Below are 17,611 nucleotides of genomic sequence, written 5' to 3'. Positions count from 1 at the left end.
GCAAATCCGACCAACAGGAAATGGTTATCCAGCTGAGATAAAATGTTTATCAGGAAACTTTGTTACACTATCCAAAACATTTCCTGTCTGCAACATTTTTTTTTGTGGGAAAAAGAAAGTTTGTGGTGCTAGAAATAGAATTTTTGCAAGGAATTAAATAACAGTGCTATAGAAAATCATAGCAGTCACACTTCTGTTTTGTTTCCTGTTTTCTTCTTTGTATAAACTACGATGTAACATAAAAAGAAACCCACCTTCAGAATTAACATGGGCATTCATTAAACATGAACAAGTTGATAAACATGAACTTCAAACATTAAAAAATAATTTAAAGCTAATTTTACCTATGTAATATCTAAGCATTGTAATCATGCAGGTAGCAAAGCCCTGTCCCTTCTCTCATTGACACTGATGGTAATGTATTATTTATGTTGGTATATATGGAAAGGATGAAGTAGACTGAAAAACAGCACTGATAAAGACGTCTACAGAGCTATACTCAAAGTAAAGAGGAACCAGGGATTACGTATTGAAATGTTTATTCAAAATGAAAATAATGAAGAATTAGATTTCCCTAATCATGATTTTTTTCAAAAACAAGGAAAATCTGATTTGTTTAAAACATAATAATAAACTGACATTTTGATATGAACAAAGATTTGACAGGACTAACCTAATAAGATATTACTGAACATGGAAGCAAAATATATCATTCTTTCTAGACTTGTTGCTCTATCAACTGTTTGAAGATTAACTGACAGTTTATTCCATTTTTAAAAGATCCCAACCCAAAAAAAAGAATAGTGGATGGCGATGGATATTTAAAAGGAATTCAGGTACCAAAAGTGCTCAAGTATTTTGAATAATTGGGTTACTGTGAAGTAATCTTTTTATTATCTATATGAAACAGACTTTGCTTTAATTAAAAACAGCTATTTGTTCATCTCTTAAATACAGGTTGTGTTCCAGTAAATGGAAGTAATGATGGAGTCCTAGAAATGGAATGGAACTCAAAAGGTCATCTGTTTGACTACCATCAGCTGAACTAGAATCAACAAAAGTTATTTTATTCTGATATACAATCTCTAATGGTAGAAACTGTACAACTTCACCAGGCAATCTATACCCAAGTTCCTTATTATTACTGAGAGTATTTTTCCCTACCGCCAAAGCAAAATTATCTCCTTTATTTCAATTTTTCTCCTGATCATTCCGAACAAAAAAGTAAATCTCCTTCCTCTTTACAATAAAATTTCACATTCTTAAAACTGTTACTCCATTTTCCCTCAATCCTTTCTTCTTCAGTTTAATAAGCCCTACTCACTCAGTTCTTCCCCAAGCCTGTTTTAAATGTTCATTGAGTTTAACTTATATTGAATTATTTAGTTGTTTTACAAATTTCTTGAAAAACAACTTTCTGCAGCTGTTCCACAACTTTCTTGAGCTCCCATAACAGGGAGCTGATAACAATATTCCTTTGAATCTTTCTCCATAGCAAGAAAAGGGCATGGTTTCTTTTCTGACAAAACAAACAAACAAACAAAAAAAGGTTAGCACTACTATTTTTGCTATTTTTATTTTAGTTTATGGCAGTAGAGTATTAATAAAACTACAGGGCAAGTAGAAGTGAACAAAGCAGGGCAGAACTAAGATAATGCAATTAGAGTTTAAAGGATTGCTAGGATCTTGGTCAATTTGAGAAGAAAAACATTAAAAAGCAAAACAGTCAAGATAAAGCTACTTAACCACAGTAAACCATTTTGTTACAGCAAAATGACTTGCTGTATTGATCTACTGTGACTATAAGTAGTCTTTGGTCATCGGTGTCAACTTCTCCAATTAAAGGTATTATTTAGGCATAGGACAAATTTAGGCATAGGATAAATTTATTAATCTAGAAACAGACAGAAACTAAATTGTCTTCTTCAAGATGTGAAATCCAAATCCGATCAATATCTCTGCTTCAAATAAACTGTTTGAGTTGCTCAAGTAGCCACATGTCTACATCCTGTGGGAGGAGTTCTGGAATGGCTTAAAGTATTTGCAAGGCCATAAAAAATCATGACAGGAGACTGACTGACTTTCTTCTGTTACCGTAAAGTTACCTCCAGAAAACAGAATGAAAAAATCTGTTTTGCATCTACCTGCTGTCAGAAGCAACAATACTGACAGTGAGAACCAGCCTAATGACCAGACAGACATTTAGGGGGAAATTGGCATTGCATTTGAAATGGATTCGATGACCTAACTTTATGGTAATTAAGTGAAATTCCTAATACCTTTAGATAATACGAACATAAGAATATAGGGTTAATATCTAATGTTTATTTGAAAATGAGTGAAATTTGAAGAAAAAGTAAAGCAGCATTTTGCTACCGACTCCACTGATGCCAAGATTTCTCTCTACAATGATAAAAGGGAGTCATTTAGGACTGTCTGAGATAGAGAGAGATATCTCTGAGATATCTGTCAGAGATAGCTGAATCCAGCGGCCCAGCAGATGAGAGGGCACTGCAGCTCCATGCCCCAAGGTTCAGGCAATAGCAAGGCTGAGCACGTGCTTCCAAGGCACACCAAAACACACGCAGTACACACACATGGCTGACCACACAGATCAACAGACAGAGAGCAGTGCCTTACCAGCTCCAGCACCACACAAACATGAATGGCACAAACTGCTCCATCCTGTTCCTCTCCTCTGTCGGATTAGGGTTGAAGACTGCTAGCAGTGTCCAGACATATACACACAGGTGTCCATGGACATTCAGTCACTATAGCTGGTTCCAGATCTCCTGCTCTCCTCGATTGCTGGCACTTGGGCATACAAATCCCGAAGGTTCATAGTCTGCTGGTGTTTAGATCCCTTCTCATTGTAAGCACAAACAGAAACAATCTCAGTGGCAGCTGGTCCGGACCTACAGTCTACCCTGTAGCTGAATCTCAGAGCCCCTGGTCTCACTGGTGGTTGGCTCAGACCAATGGGCCCTCTGTGAGGCAACTTGTAGATCTTTCATCTCTACATGGAGCCCACGGACCTATGATCCCTACAATAGCTAGCTCCCAGATCTCTTATCCTACTTGCAGGCTACTTGGTCTTGAAGAACTCTACCAAATTACAGTTACACACACACAGAGGATTGACGCTCCCTAGGGAAATGTAGCACAGTCACGGTCTCTCCAATTGCTGGCCCACAGACCTATGGCTCATATAATATATATGGATTATATGATAAATATGATTTATCACTTTCAAAAGTTTACCTAACTTTTCTCGCAAGGATCCCCTTACCTTCCTGCCCTGATGCTCCTAACCACAGTGATGCCTTCTCCTTGCTTATGGGAGACCATGATGCCAACTTCTTGTGACTCTTGAGGAACATTACGTTTGGCTGTTGCTACCACCATCCCTAAATTCTTCAGGTAAGATGATCTGAATGACAGACAGGATGATGCAAGGTCTTTATCAAGACAGCAGCTACTCCTTTTCGGATGTCCAAACCAAACAGGCTACAAACAAAGCATTTAGGGCAGTGAGAGCGAGAATTAACAAAATCACTTAAGCCGCAGTCCCAGACTACTTTGGCCAAGTCTCTACCGAGTGTCAGGTGGATCTGCAGCACATTCCAGGATTCTGACTGTTCCATTTTCCCTGACCAATCTGCACGCTGGCCTGCTGGCTACCTGTCCTAGAAACCAAGGCGTGGAGCAGAAGGGAGAAAGGATGAGCCAAAAGGGACGCTGCTTCATGCCCAGGTCTTCCCTTGAAGTGAAGCACAGCTGTGATCAGAGCACAAAAACAGGTTTCACGAGCTTGAAAATTCTTGGATCCACCAGCATAACTGAGGTTTCTTAGCCTTTATTTGCTAAGGCTCTTTTTACTGACAAGAATGTAACCTATCCCAAAGCATGTTAAAATGTGTAAGTGCTTTTTTCAATCTTAGTTCAACAGAAAAAGACAGCTCTTGTTAAACATCTGCTTTTGGGACACTTACCCTTTCTTTAACTTGCTGTGTCTTCAGGTCTAACAAGTTTATATGAAAGCAGTCATAAAAATCTCAAACATCCTCTAATCTCGCATGTGGTGACAGAACTTACCGGCCTATGGTTGCCTTGCACTCACATTATTTTGCTTCCACAAAGGCTGACGCAGGCCTCTCGTGGTAATAACTGAGGACGCCAGTAGTTTCCCCGATGCACACAACTGAAAAGTCATCCCCAAACCCACAACACAGGTAATGGGAACCCTGCCATTGAGGTGGGAAGCTGGTTTTATTTTGGCCTGAAAATACTCTTAGCTTTCTCACTTCCTGATGACAGGCTTTTGAAGAAGAAATACGACAAAAGGTTTACTGAAGTATTTTATTTGGCAACTGTTTAGCAAAACAAGTCTCTACCATTACCACCTCTGCCCAGTAATGCAGTAGTTGGGCTCAAATACAGAGGCTTTAACTACTGAATGAGAACTACAACATTTGATAATTTTGTAGCAAACTCCAAAATTATGTTAGTCCAAAGCTTTCATCACCCAGGAAGTACAGAAACCCTTCCCAGTGCTTCAAATTCTTCGGGGAGATCTGTTGAGGAATGTGAGATCAGTCTGTAACTGTTTCATTGTTCTGAAATATTCCAGACAGAATTGTGTAATTGATTTTGAGAATCAGATTATCGTGAGTTCAAGGTGATGGGGATGTATCTGGGATGTATCTGTGAGGCTCCACATCACTACGCTGCGGCAGCCATTTACGGCAGCTCAAGCCTACAGATTTGCCCAGTGCCTCCTGGAAGGTTTCCAGACCACATATTCCATAAAGGGAGGTGGACCCTTCTTGGAGAACTTGCATCCTGAAACTCAACTGGTGTACCGAACTGGTGCTTACATACTGGAAAAATAAACAACTTCAGGCAGAAAACAGTACTGAGGAAAAGTAACTGAAATCCTATGGGTTTGGAGTATGTTGGTGCTGGAACCAGTAAGCCTGTTCACTGACTTATAGGTGTTTACAATCTCTGCTACGTTCTCATTTAATGTCTAATCATATTTTTACACTGTACAAAATAATACTGTCAAATTAAAAGCAGAATAAATGTCAGTTAATCAGAAAAGAAAACCAGGTCATCTTCCAAGAAGTATTATTCCAAAGACCAAATGGAAATGCAAAAAATTCAACTGGAAAACATATTAAGAAGAAATATATGCAAAGCTTAAATTTCAAAGGACAATACTTTGCTATTTGATAAAAAGAAAATACAGTCCTGGTACATATAAAAAGAATGTCTGTAAGATGAAACAGAGATATACTTCCTTCCATTCATTGCTGCTGAGTTCTAAATCTAGCACTACACTTAGGAAAGAAGAAAAGCAAACTGGAAATGGCCCAAATGAAAGGAAGAAATTGAGACAGGTGTAGAACAACCGGTATGTAAAGAAAGGCAGAAGTAACATAATCGCTTTTTGGTTTGAAGTAATCAATAAATGGAGACCACTTTCAGCGTCAGACATTTGTCCTCCATTTCTGATTTATATTATTATGGCTTTAATTTCTCCCCGTTTCTTTTTATGTCTTTTTTTTCCCATTAAATTAAAACACCACTCAATACTTAATGTTTTCTCATTACAAAGAACCTATAAACTGTAATCTAAATAATAAACTGTTTTTCATAAACTAATCACCTTCTAAAGCATCTCTCGTTTTCAAACCATTGATCATCTCCGTGCAACCTATCACATTTTCAACTTCGCTATCAAAATATATAGTAGCTTTATGTGCAGTTTCCCACTAGTTGGTTTCTAATAATTACTGGAGGCAAATTTCCTGTTAACTTCTATTTGCTTCACTTTTTATACATTCAGAAATGACGTTAGCATTTCTTACTTTCACACTTTCAGTTATTGTTCACCGACAATCTGTTAGCAAAATGTTTCAAATGCAGACTCTTTGCTTGTAGATTTGCTTCTAGATTTAAGGGCTTCACTGTATTAAACCCAATTTTGTTTGAATGGGTCAAGCACACCATCTGTTCCACCAAGTGTGACCTTCAGCCTAACACAGTACAGTGTTCTTTTGGTTAAATAAAGCATAACTTTTAGAAAAATATCCAATGTTGTTTTACAACGTACACCGAAGAATCAATAAACAGCTCGCAGCCCAAAATTAAACTTGTTTTAGGGAACAATTGCTTCTACTAAAAATGTTTGTCTTTCTGCCAATCTGAAAATGAATAGCTTGCTACCATTGTCTGCTAGACTTGACATTATCAGGTATATTTTTACATTTACACATGCATCTGAGTTCCGGCAACCTTTTTCCCCTGAAATGGATTCAGGAAAACAGGAAACTGGGAAATGAACATGGCAACAGACAATAAATTGTATTGTGTTTTACTGTGATCATTTTATTCTACATAAAGAGAGAACAAAACTATGGGGCAACACATTACTGTCGTCATTGAGTCCAACACCCCCAAAATCCGCTGACACTCTACACAAATCATTACTGATATCTCATTCGAATGAAGAAAACATTCCTAGGGAAAAACACTTCCAATTATCTTGGAAGAACCACAGTGACTGAGCCAGCAAAGCGCTGACTGAGCCAGCAACGCAGAAAACAGAGACCCTTTGCAGATTAAAACGCATTGGGAACACTGAACGTATTTTGATGTGTAGTATATTTACTTCCAGTTGACAAACTAAAAAGAGATGGATACTCCACAGAGCACTGCAGTTAGGGACAGACAACACACATGCATTAGGGGAGCACATTAGGGAAGAGCACTGGTAGACCCTGCGGTGGTACGGGCGCTTCCCGTATTACGTATGAAGGACTGGAGGCAAGGCACGTGAAGCACATCACATGAGACCATCACACAGCATAGCAAGCATGGAGAATGGAGTCTCTGCTCCTTCGGTAACTGCAGAGACAGGTTCGGCTGTTTTACATACTTACACAAGCCTCATTTTTTGAAAATTGCCTATTGATCTGTGATTGTGATTATCAATTGTGATTATATTATGAATTGTGATTATCGTGACTGAAAAAAAAAAAAAACTGAGACCTTCCCCAGGTGATAAAGGAGTTTCATTTTTGTCAGAGCGCTAGCTCCTACGCCACATTTCTTTCTTCTTCTGAATAAGGTTCCCACAAGAAAAATCTAACAATGTTATTGTATAAAACAGCAAAGGTCTCTGAACATACCACAGCAAGGAAGCAGGGTATATCAAACTGAAGGTAGGAGATATGACCAATAAAAACATGGATGCTACCTTCAGAAAACATTTAGGCTATCCTGTTAAGGGAGAGATAAACTTTAAACACATATTGTAAGAGAAATAGAAAAATAGTTACGTCCCTTCATTTCTCTTGGAAAAATAATTTTAACAATTTATTGCACATACAAATAGTACACAATGCTTGGTGTTCTCATAATAACCATCCCTGAACATGTCTCTCACTACGTGACGTTGTCAACTGCACTTAGGCCGAGGCAACAGCTGGAGGAAAGGTGTTTCTGTGCGCTCTCCCTCAGTGCCGTGCTTGCTTCGAGCACCCAGCTCTTCTCAAGGCGCCCACATCACCAAAAGCGATGCGCCTCAGAGAAGAGATGGGGTGTGTTTTCTCAGCCTCTCCTCGCCTCAGCTCGGCGGCAGCCGCACTCCCAGCCCCGAGGGGCCGCCCCAGCTAAGCCTGGCTCGGCTGCCCGCTCCGGCTGCGGTAGGAGGATCCCGGGGAGGCGCTACCTCCCTTCCCTCCCCCTCCTGGCGGCTGAGGAGGCGCCTGACAGCGGCTGCACCCTCCCCAGCCCCACTGCAGGGAGGAGGAGGAGGAAGAGGAGGAGGAGCCGCCGCCTGCGGGGAAGGTAAGCTATACGGAGCAAGCAGCCCGCCGCCGCCCTTCCCTCCCCGTCCCCCGGGCAGAGCCGCCCCGCTGAGGGGAGCGGCGGTTGGGACCGGTACGCGGCGCCCCAACGGCCGCCGCCCGCCCCGCCCCGCCCCGCGCCAGCCGCCGCCGCCGGGCATGGCGGGGGAGGGTGGGACGGAAAGGGCGGGCGCTGCGCCTCCCGCCCCGCGCCGCCCGGCCGGCATCTTGGGGCTGCCCGCTGAGGGGGCGTCGTGGGCTTTCCCGGGCGAAATTCCATTGTGGTTCCTTCTAGAGATTGGGTTTCTCGTGTTGTTGAATAAAAATAAGAGGGTGCAGTTAGCACGGGGATCGCGGTGTGGTTGCAAACTGAATAAAGTCTGTTTACGGATGGTTTTTGTGCATCGTTGTGACCCGCTGGGGTGAACTGGTGGTTGGTTTGGGGGTGAAGTAATGGTGGAGGGTGTGAAAGGAGGCACGGGTAAGGGGAAAGTGGAGAAATAATGACCCTGCTGCATGTGGGGTTGGGGAGAAATAAACGTGACAGAGTGACACTTGGTGGTAATGATGTGATGGGCAGTAAAGCAACAGGAAAAGGCTGTGTGGATAAAAAATAATCAAGCTTATCATTGCTTTGATGGGGAAAAGAATATAGGATCTTTTGATGGTGTCTGCTATAGACCAGAAAAGCTGGATTTCGATGAGGATAGTGCTTACTGAGAGAAAATATCAGGAATTTTATCATAGGTGGGCTTGTTAACATCATCATTTGGAAGGAAATACAGCAGTCCGCTTCTTACACAGAACTGCTCGAAGCTTGCTGAACAGGCACTGAATTGCCCGGTTCTCAGTGTGAAAATTTCTGGGAAGAGCTTTCAATCCAGAATCACATTTGTAGTTTGATTGTTGACATACAACACAGGCCTAAACAAAGGTTGAAATTCATGATCTTGGGAGGGCCAACTTTGAAAATCAAGAGGCTTAATTCGTGATGTCAGTTGCACTGAGTCCTGAGGGCCCTGAAAGTAAAGAAGGTATGAACTTGTTTTATGCCAAAGGTAAAGTTTGTTTGGAATTAATATCCAAAAAAGAAAAAAGGTCTGCCAAACTGTTACTGATCTCAAAAAGAATGTTTTGGAATAAAGAGTAGAAAAAGGACGGATAAGCAAAGAAAGCTGCAGGAAATAAAGTGTAGTGATGAAGTGAAAATTGTCCAAAGTTAGTCTGAGTTAGTTATAGGTGAGTGTTTTTAAAGCTTGTGTAATCATCTAAGTAAAAATGAAAATAGATGTAAGACCTCTAGGTGATAAAGTTGAAATAAAATAACCTTGGCCTCACATTGCATGAGATGTCTTACAGTTTGGAGACTATTGCAGCAAGTAGATTTAATATTAGATGCTTAAACACATTAAGGAACAATATTTTGTCTCTGGATTAGTTTTTAAGAGCTGGGAAACTTCTATCTGCTATGTCTAATCCTATACTCTTGCCATTTTTGTTGGTCACTTACAATTTCAGAAGACTCTTAAAGAAATACCCAACTGGACAGTTAGAGTCATTTACTCACCGAGAAATACTGCTAAATTTTTTTTCACGTGCAAATTCTATTTACTGTTGTCTCTCTCCCTTCTGTAAAATATATCTTTTTTTATGCAGACAGCTATAACTATCAAAGTTTAAACAATCTGAATTCTTAGATCCAGGTATAGAATATCCATTATTTGTATATCTATTTTAGATGATACGTTTATATTTACATGGTAGATGCATATTGCACCGTCCTTCAGCCCTGCCTGGCCTTTTGTGCTGGGTTCATGGGAAACACTCTTGCAAGTACCCAGTGTTACAGGGAGGTCTAAGTACAGCCAGCAGTTCATGCTGTGGTCCTGTTAGACATAGTCTTGAAAAAAATCCACTCTTGGTGACCCAGTGTGCAGAAAGACTGTGCTAAATCTAACAATGAATGTAGAAAAGAGAGCCAGATGTGGTTTAATAATGCTTATGGGCTTGTTTATTTATTTTGTTTTTGTTGTTGTTTTAATTAAGGCATAGAATGTTTTAGAAGGTACCTTTTATAAATTAAAGCTTTTAGCTTAAATGGGGCTAGAAGGCATAGAAGGCCCTTCCTTGGACACGTAAGGAACTGGTTGGAGGTTAGAACTATAGGAGCTTTCCTCTTCAACAGATTGAGCAGGATGTGAGGTCAAAGATCCAACAGCTAGACCTGATACATGGCTCAAAATTTGGCTGAATCAGGTAACGTCTGGCTAATAACAATTTCGGCTAGGTGAAATCCCATTAGAGGAGGCATAACGAAGTAAGTGCATTTGCTTGCTGGTTTTGTATTAATGTAATGACATATTTATGATTACATGATAAAATAAAGACCCTTGCTTGACATACTGTTCCTATGGCATTGAACTGGTGTCATCAGGCTCCCACTTGTAGTTGCAATGCATCTTAACGTCTGCATTATACATTGTTTATCCTGATAAGCTTGATGAACTGTTAGTATTTCTTAAATTCTTAAACCTTAAACATTTTCTGAACTAAGATTCATTAAGGTTGTAAAAAGAAATGCTCTCTATTTCTTTCACATATTTTATTGCATTATTTTGCATTCATTTGCTATGCTACGTGGTTGATATTTTTAATAAAGGTATTTTAAAACCAAATCTTCAGAATACTTTCATTTCCCTGAAGCTGGTTCCTTGAACTCTCAAGTCAAAATGAAAAATCAATATAAGTTTCAATTCTACCAAAACGGTAATATGGTAAATTAAATGCAGTATTTTAAATGGACAAGAGCTAATAATTGCATCCATTGTTAATATTTTATTAGGTTTGTCTCTGTATGGATTACAGGAACTGAAGAGTGTTCAGAGTTTGGCTAGAAATTTGGCAAAGAGAAAGAGCTTTTCATGTTAGTTTTCTGAAAATCTGGAATCGGCCATATTAAAAAAGCAAATATTTTTCTTTGGCATCTCAGGTTAGATTTAGATTATATTAAATTTAGATACAGGAATAACATCCTGTCCCCAAGAAACTGTCTAACAAATTGTTTGATTATTTTAATATACCTGAAGATCTGGAGATAATGCTCATTATATATTTTTTTCTTTTAATGCAAAAGTAAACCACTAATTATGTGAAAATGACTCTAGCATGCTCCTATCATGGTTTTCAGCATTGAAGGTAGTTTGTGCATTCATTTTCCATTATCTGAAACATTTGATTGCCTTCAAAAGGTATTTTTGCTCTTATATAAAAGAGTGAAAATAATTTAAAAATATTTTGTGATCAACACCTTTTAATCAGGCTTTTTTAGCTGCCAACCTTGAGATTTCAACATAGATTTGCTGAAGACTATTTTCTAATCTTTGTACTTCTGCTTTTTGTTTGTTATATATTTTCTGTTCCTTAATAGTTTTTAGTTGTTTCATTCAAATCTTAATTTTTTTTCCAGTCAAGTAGATGGATGCCCAAAGCTTTCAAATTATTTTTTCAGGGTGACTGGAGGGTTTGTGGAATGGAGAAAAGAATTTGAGATTTGTTTCTTCTGCTTTAAGCGTTTTCCCTCTGGTAGATGACGATGCATTTTTCCAGTCAGTTCCACTCTTGCTGCTCCCTGGTAAACAATACACCATTCTACATCAATGACGATGAGAGACAACAGTTCTAAGGGGGGAAAAATAGAATAGGGATGGAAGAAATAAAGAAGCTTAATATGGGCAGTGTGTCTTACCATCTGTTTTCTATAGGACTTACAAAAGTCCTATTGAATTTTACAAAAATCAAATTAATCAGATTTTCTTCCTAACCAAAAGCTCCAAGGTTTGGGGTGTTTTGTTTTTTTTGTTTGTTTGTTTGTTTTGTTTTGTTTTTGAGGTGAGGGGAAGGTGTCCCAGGAGTCTTCATATGAGTTTCAGAGCAATTTTGTCACTTAGGGCAGAAATTTCGCACCAGATCCTGACACTTATTTTTAAACCATCAAAGAGTTGAAAGGTCATGTCATCTGTTTTCTTTCCTGCCTTCTCACTTATTTCAAAACATTCTTCCCTGATATATTTGTTCTTTACCACCACGGTACTAAAGCTGAATTGAAGGGCAGTGCTGAGCATGGGTTATAAAACAGTATTCCCACTAACTTCCTTGCTTTGGTATGTCCGTGTTCCCTTGTTGTATGTTGTTTGTATCTTATCCTGCACTGCTTTCATTTATCTCAATTAATTTATTTTGGGATGATGAAATTACTGGGAAAGAAAAAAAAAGCCTTCGCGTATAGATTTCAAGCATCTAGCTCCAATAAATCATTCTGCATGTAAATGGGGCTCCAATGTAAGAAGGACATGAACCTATTCAAACGAGACCAGAGGGCTGGAGAAAGGCTGAGAGAGTTGGGGGTTGTTCAGCCTGGAGAAGAGAAGGCTTCGGGGAGACCCTATAGCGGCCTTCCAGTACCTAAAGGGGGCCTACAGGAAAGCTGGGGAGGGACTCTTTGTCAGGGAGTGGAGTGATAGGACGAGGGGGAATGGCTTTAAACTAGAAGACGGGAGGTTTAGATTAGATATTTGGAAGAAATTCTTGACTCGGAGGGTGGTGAGGCACTGGCACAGGCTGCCCAGAGAAGCTGTGGCTGCCCCATCCCTGGAGGTGTTCAAGCCCAGGCTGGATGGGGCTTTGGGCAACCTGGTCTGGTGGGAGGTGTCCCTGCCCATGGCAGGGGGGTGGGACTGGGTGGTCTTTCAGGTCCCTTCCAACCCAAACTATTCAATGAACCTCTGATAATTTCAGTGGGGTCATACTGGATGTCTCTTCCTGGAGCCAACAGGCAGAACTGGTTATCGTGCTAAAAAGAGAGATAGCATCTGACTAGATGTTTTTTGGCTGAAGTTTTGGTTCTGTAGAGTGAGACAATAAGGCTGTCTTATTTTAGGTCATTTTAATTAGAAATTTCTGTAGCAGTTACCTACTTCACAAGGTCAAGGATGTCAGGCTTTCAGACTGTCAAGACTGCAGTCTTTCAGAGGTTCTTGGATTCAGCCTCCAAATTGCATGTAGTTTTGCTCTTGAAATTAGTAGGCAGCCAGTGGAGCTTGCATCAGAAGCCAAGAAGTCACAGTACGGTGTCAAGAAGCAAGTAGGGAATGAGAAAAGAGCGTGCTTTCGTTGGAGATGGCAGCTCTTCAAACAACCACTTACTGTTTGCCAGGGTCTGCAGTTCCTTGGTCATGGAAAATGCTGCATCAGTGGAGGAGTAAATGAAGATCTGAGTTCTGTCAGTTTATGGTCAGCACTAGACAGGGTAGTGACATTTCAGTGTTTGTACATGAACAAGGATGATAATTTTGAAAATAGACTCATGTCTTCCCAGAAAGGGAATGTAACCTCTTCAGTGGGAGTAGCTGTCAATAATATTACTGTTCTGTCCTCTCCTGCAAGATCAGTTGAACAATTTAGCATCGTTTCATGACTTTTCCTGCACATGGCTGCTGAGAAATCAACAATATCAGGCAAGGTTAGGTCCCTTTCCTAAAGGTGTCAGCAAGTCCTTTTTCTTCTGTGACTTTTTCCTTCTACTCTTTCCAAGGCCTTTGGTTAGAGTTATTGGGGGAGGAAGCTCCAGACAGACCTTTGATTCAGCAGATGAGATTCAGAAATGCTGAAATTAAGTGCGAGGAAATACTAAGTGGGGTTCTGGGAAGGAAAAAAAAATGTTTGCTTGCCAAGTTCCTAGAGAGAGAATCTACAAGCATGTTTACATTCAAATGAGTTAGTGAACCTGTATAAATATTTAGGATTAAATGGTCTGGTTAGACTCTTAATAGAGCTTAGCTAATAGAACCAGCATCTGTGTTACTTAACTTAATCTTATCTATACCACAGAGGCATACATAGTCTACCCACATACCATGGCTGCAAGAAATCCAGAGTCAGAACTTACAAATTGCACAACTTGACTCAGGCTGCCAGAGTACGCTGTCCAGATTCTTAAATTGGACTTGGATTCCAGATAGGAGATTTATGAAAGTTCAATGTAAATGCTTTTAAAACACTGTGTACTTCCTCAAAAAATGGACATTTACTATGAAGTTTCTTCTTTAAGATTTTCGTGTTAGATTTTTTTTTTGAAAAAACAGTTAGTGAATATATATATATATATAAAGTTTTAATGCATGAGAAATATTTCTTGCTTACCTACTTACTTTTGAAAGTATTGCCTTTTTTTTTTTTAAAGTAATGACTTGCTATTCTAAGGTAAGGTTTTTCAGCAATTATATGCATATTTTAAGATTTCGTAGGTGAACAGCCCTAAAAACTTGGTTCTAATAGCTAGGACTGTATTTTTCTTCTGTATCTAAAGTACTCAAATATGAAGGTTTTGTTCTTTAAACATTTGATTAAAGTACTGTTTTTCCTTTGCTTCACAGTAATTTTTCTGAAGGAAAAATTCCTAAGAGTAAGCAAACATGAATCATCACTAGTATGCTAGAGGTACTCAGATAAAAATGATTGTTATGTAGGCTTAATGATTTAATATATTTTCTTTGTCCTTCTTTGTTTTCAGGATCTAATACTCAATATATACTCTTAAATCAATTGCCTGTTTTTACAAAGAACACCCTTGCAGATGCAAACATGTGACAATCAGTATGTACTTGTATTACATCAAATGAATTTGAATAAAAGAATAAATGGGTATCATCTGAGGCATCCTATGTACCGATGCCCTATGTAGGACTGTTCAGAAATAAAGCACCTATGTTTGCAGAATGGTTAGAAGAATGGAGCTGCAGGGTAATTTTCTCATAGTTATGTTTAAGATAAAACATCACTTTTGAATTGTGAGGACATGTAAGTGATCTCTGTTCTTGCAAAAGTTAGTTCAAAGCTCTCAGTATGTTTCTGGGGCTCTGAAAAATTAGTGGGCCGGAGATCCTTTTGTTAGGTAAGTGAATGGTCCATACTGATGTATCTTCATTTATACCAGCAGATAACCTGCTTTTAAAGTCAAACTATGTGCTTTTGTCTAAACAGAAGAAGTGGAAGTAAAATGTTAGAACTCGAAGAATGATGAATATGAGTCGTGTATCAAATGGCTTGCAGAAGAGAGACAGAATCCCACATTCACTTAAATTAGAAAATTCATAGTTAGTAGTTAATCTGTTGGAGAACCTGTCAGCCATGTAGGCTAAAGGTGGCTAAGGAGATGATTACACATATCAACATTGACAGGCAGTGTTGGAAATTGAAGCTGCAAAATTTTGCATGGCCTTGTTAATCAGTTTCACTCTTAACACTGCTGACGTGGTTGACGTTAAACGTTTCAGAACTGCAGTTTGGGAACACAATCCTGCTCTGGTCATGCAAAAGGCCTTAATTTGGCAGGTTGTTTCTAGTTTCAATAGAGATAACATTCGCAACATCAAGTGGTCGCGTTCTCATTGTCTGAACAAGTAAATATGTTGAAGAAAATAAGAAAATAACAAATTTCTTAACAGCAAAAGCATACCAAGTTACCGTGTATTATTAAGGTGTAAAGCATGGTAAATGGCCATGTGTGTTCCTTCAGGGCTCTGTTCAGTTGTGTAAGCGTAACTGACTAGTGCTCATTTAAGGCAAATAAAGAGATTTTTTCTTCATTCAGTGAATTAAATCATATTTGTTAAATCCTTAAAACTGACAATATTTAAATCGTATGAACTTGATATATTCTACATCTTTGGGCTTGGTCTTACAGGATGAAGGCTTCCATAAGAGACATGTTTTGTAATAACATTAGCTAGTTTTATAAAGCTACATTTGATACTTCTTTTAAAGTGTAGTAGTCTTCTGAAAAAGAGCTAAATAAAATGGTGGTTTCTTGTTCTTTGGATGTTATTGTGCCTCTAATCAGAATTTTCCAGACATTCTGTTTTCAGTGAAATGTAAACAGATTTTTAGCATTGGCTGAATCGGTGCCCCTCCAAGAAAATGACATTTACCACTTTCCAACTTGCTGAGTAAAAGAAGCCCGCACAGCTTCAAAGCTGCTTAGTAATTTGTGCAGTTTTACTGGAAATGGAGTTGCATGGCTTTATGGTAGGGAATTGTTTAAGGATAGCAGGGGCATGCATATTCATGTGGGAAGAAACATCTGATCTGGAAATTGTTTCCACTGATGATGCACATCACAGAAAGCATGCAATTCTTTTACAGAGCTGGCAATATTTTCTGAAACAAAGTGGACATTCTAACAATTCTCAGTAAACCTGAAAAGCCCCAAATGTTTTTTTCTAACACGGCTTTTCAAAATGGAACTGGAATAAGAACATTTGAAGGCTTATGCCAGAAATGGAAAGCTTTGTCCAGTGTGCTTTTTCTTTTTTTTGAAAGAACTGTCTTGAAAAATTACATGAGCAAGGTTCTAAAGCTATTTTTACTACAATTAAAAAAATTAGAGTATTGTATTTATTAAAACCTTTTCCTTTCCAATAACTGACTAACTGTACTACTTATTAAAAAAAATAAATAATTGTCCAAGAATTACTATTTAGGTAAGAATACAGAATAGTAGAGTCCATCTCACTGATCACTGTACAGTTAAATATAAAAATGAAATTGTCTGAGCTTCATGATTTTTGTTTTCTCACCCAATACAGGCAAATAGTTCTGGCTTAATATGGAGTGTGTATAGTTCTATAAAGTATTTTTGCAGCAATATGATATGGTGATTTTAACCACAGTTCTCTCTCTGCAGGGGGACACAGGCACAAATCCATATGGAGGATGAAACTCTTCCTGCTCAAGAAGTCAGTGCCAAGGTCAGAGTGTGACTTTGTGTTAAGACTTTCATACTGCTCTACTCAAGAGGATTAAGCTGGTTTCATTTAGTACTAACTTAGTACATGCTGGTAGCTTTCAAGATAAACTTAAAACCAAAACTCTAGGTATAAAATGATAGTTGGAAAAGAAATGTTACTTATGTGATCCACAGATCGTTAGAAGAACAATACATTCATTTGAAGTGGGTTGAATTGCTCCTTTGTCTTACAGCATTGGTGTAATTTAGAATTAAGTTCTGAAGTTACTTGTTTCAGCCTAATGTTTCAACAAGATGAACTTGTAAGAATTAACTTTTGTAGCATAATACGATGAAAAAAATCAATCCCGTTTTTCTCTTTCTTTTTCTTTGAAAACCCTGTGTGTAAAACTTCACGAAACGTATCATTTAGGTTTTGAGCGTAATGATAGTGCCTTGTTACGGTGATCTGTATGACAGAACTGAATAACCAGCTTTTAGACTGATTGATGAGGTCAAGTGAAATTTTGGGGATATTGGAGACATAGCTGATACACCTTTGCGATAGGTAGCTGGTTCATTTGAAATCTCAAATTTTTGTCTAGCTCTGTCTTCCGTGAACCTGTGCAATATAACAAGGGAACTAATCACTGATGGGACATAAATATTGTAGGCTGATTCTTCAAGCTCTCTTTTTTTGGGGGACAAAATATGATGGAAAGTGAGGAAGGGGGAAAAATCTTTAAAAGTGAAAGAATGTCTCTTACTAAGTTGGATGAAATTAGTGATTCCAGAGACAGGATTTAGATTATGTTTTAGTCTGACAAAGTCCATTAATAACTCTTCTATTTAAAAAAAAAAAAAAGTCAATATTGTAAGTATTTTTCTTGGGTGCTTTTTATAGTACTTTTTTCAGAGTATGATTTTAATGTTAAGAAATGCTACAGTTTTTTCTTTTTTTGTAACCTGTTAA

General features: G+C 38.6%; 1 protein-coding gene across 1 annotated transcript in view; it reads left to right on the top strand.

The window, feature by feature from the left end:
• The first annotated feature begins 7,338 nt into the window (after positions 1–7,338).
• The window catches only part of LOC106035040 (RCC1 and BTB domain-containing protein 2), a 36,275-nt gene continuing 26,002 nt past the window's right edge, over positions 7,339–17,611 (top strand). The window contains exons 1-2 of the mRNA XM_013179559.3: positions 7,339–7,857; positions 16,597–16,660. Coding sequence (XP_013035013.3) covers positions 7,409–7,857; positions 16,597–16,660 — 513 coding nt within the window. The 5' untranslated portion in view covers positions 7,339–7,408. The remainder of the gene's footprint in view (positions 7,858–16,596; positions 16,661–17,611) is intronic.

The sequence above is a fragment of the Anser cygnoides genome, chromosome 1 (genome assembly GCF_040182565.1).
Source record: "Anser cygnoides isolate HZ-2024a breed goose chromosome 1, Taihu_goose_T2T_genome, whole genome shotgun sequence".
In the NCBI taxonomy this organism is placed as follows: domain Eukaryota; kingdom Metazoa; phylum Chordata; class Aves; order Anseriformes; family Anatidae; genus Anser; species Anser cygnoides.
This window is presented reverse-complemented; position numbering and strand designations above follow the sequence as displayed.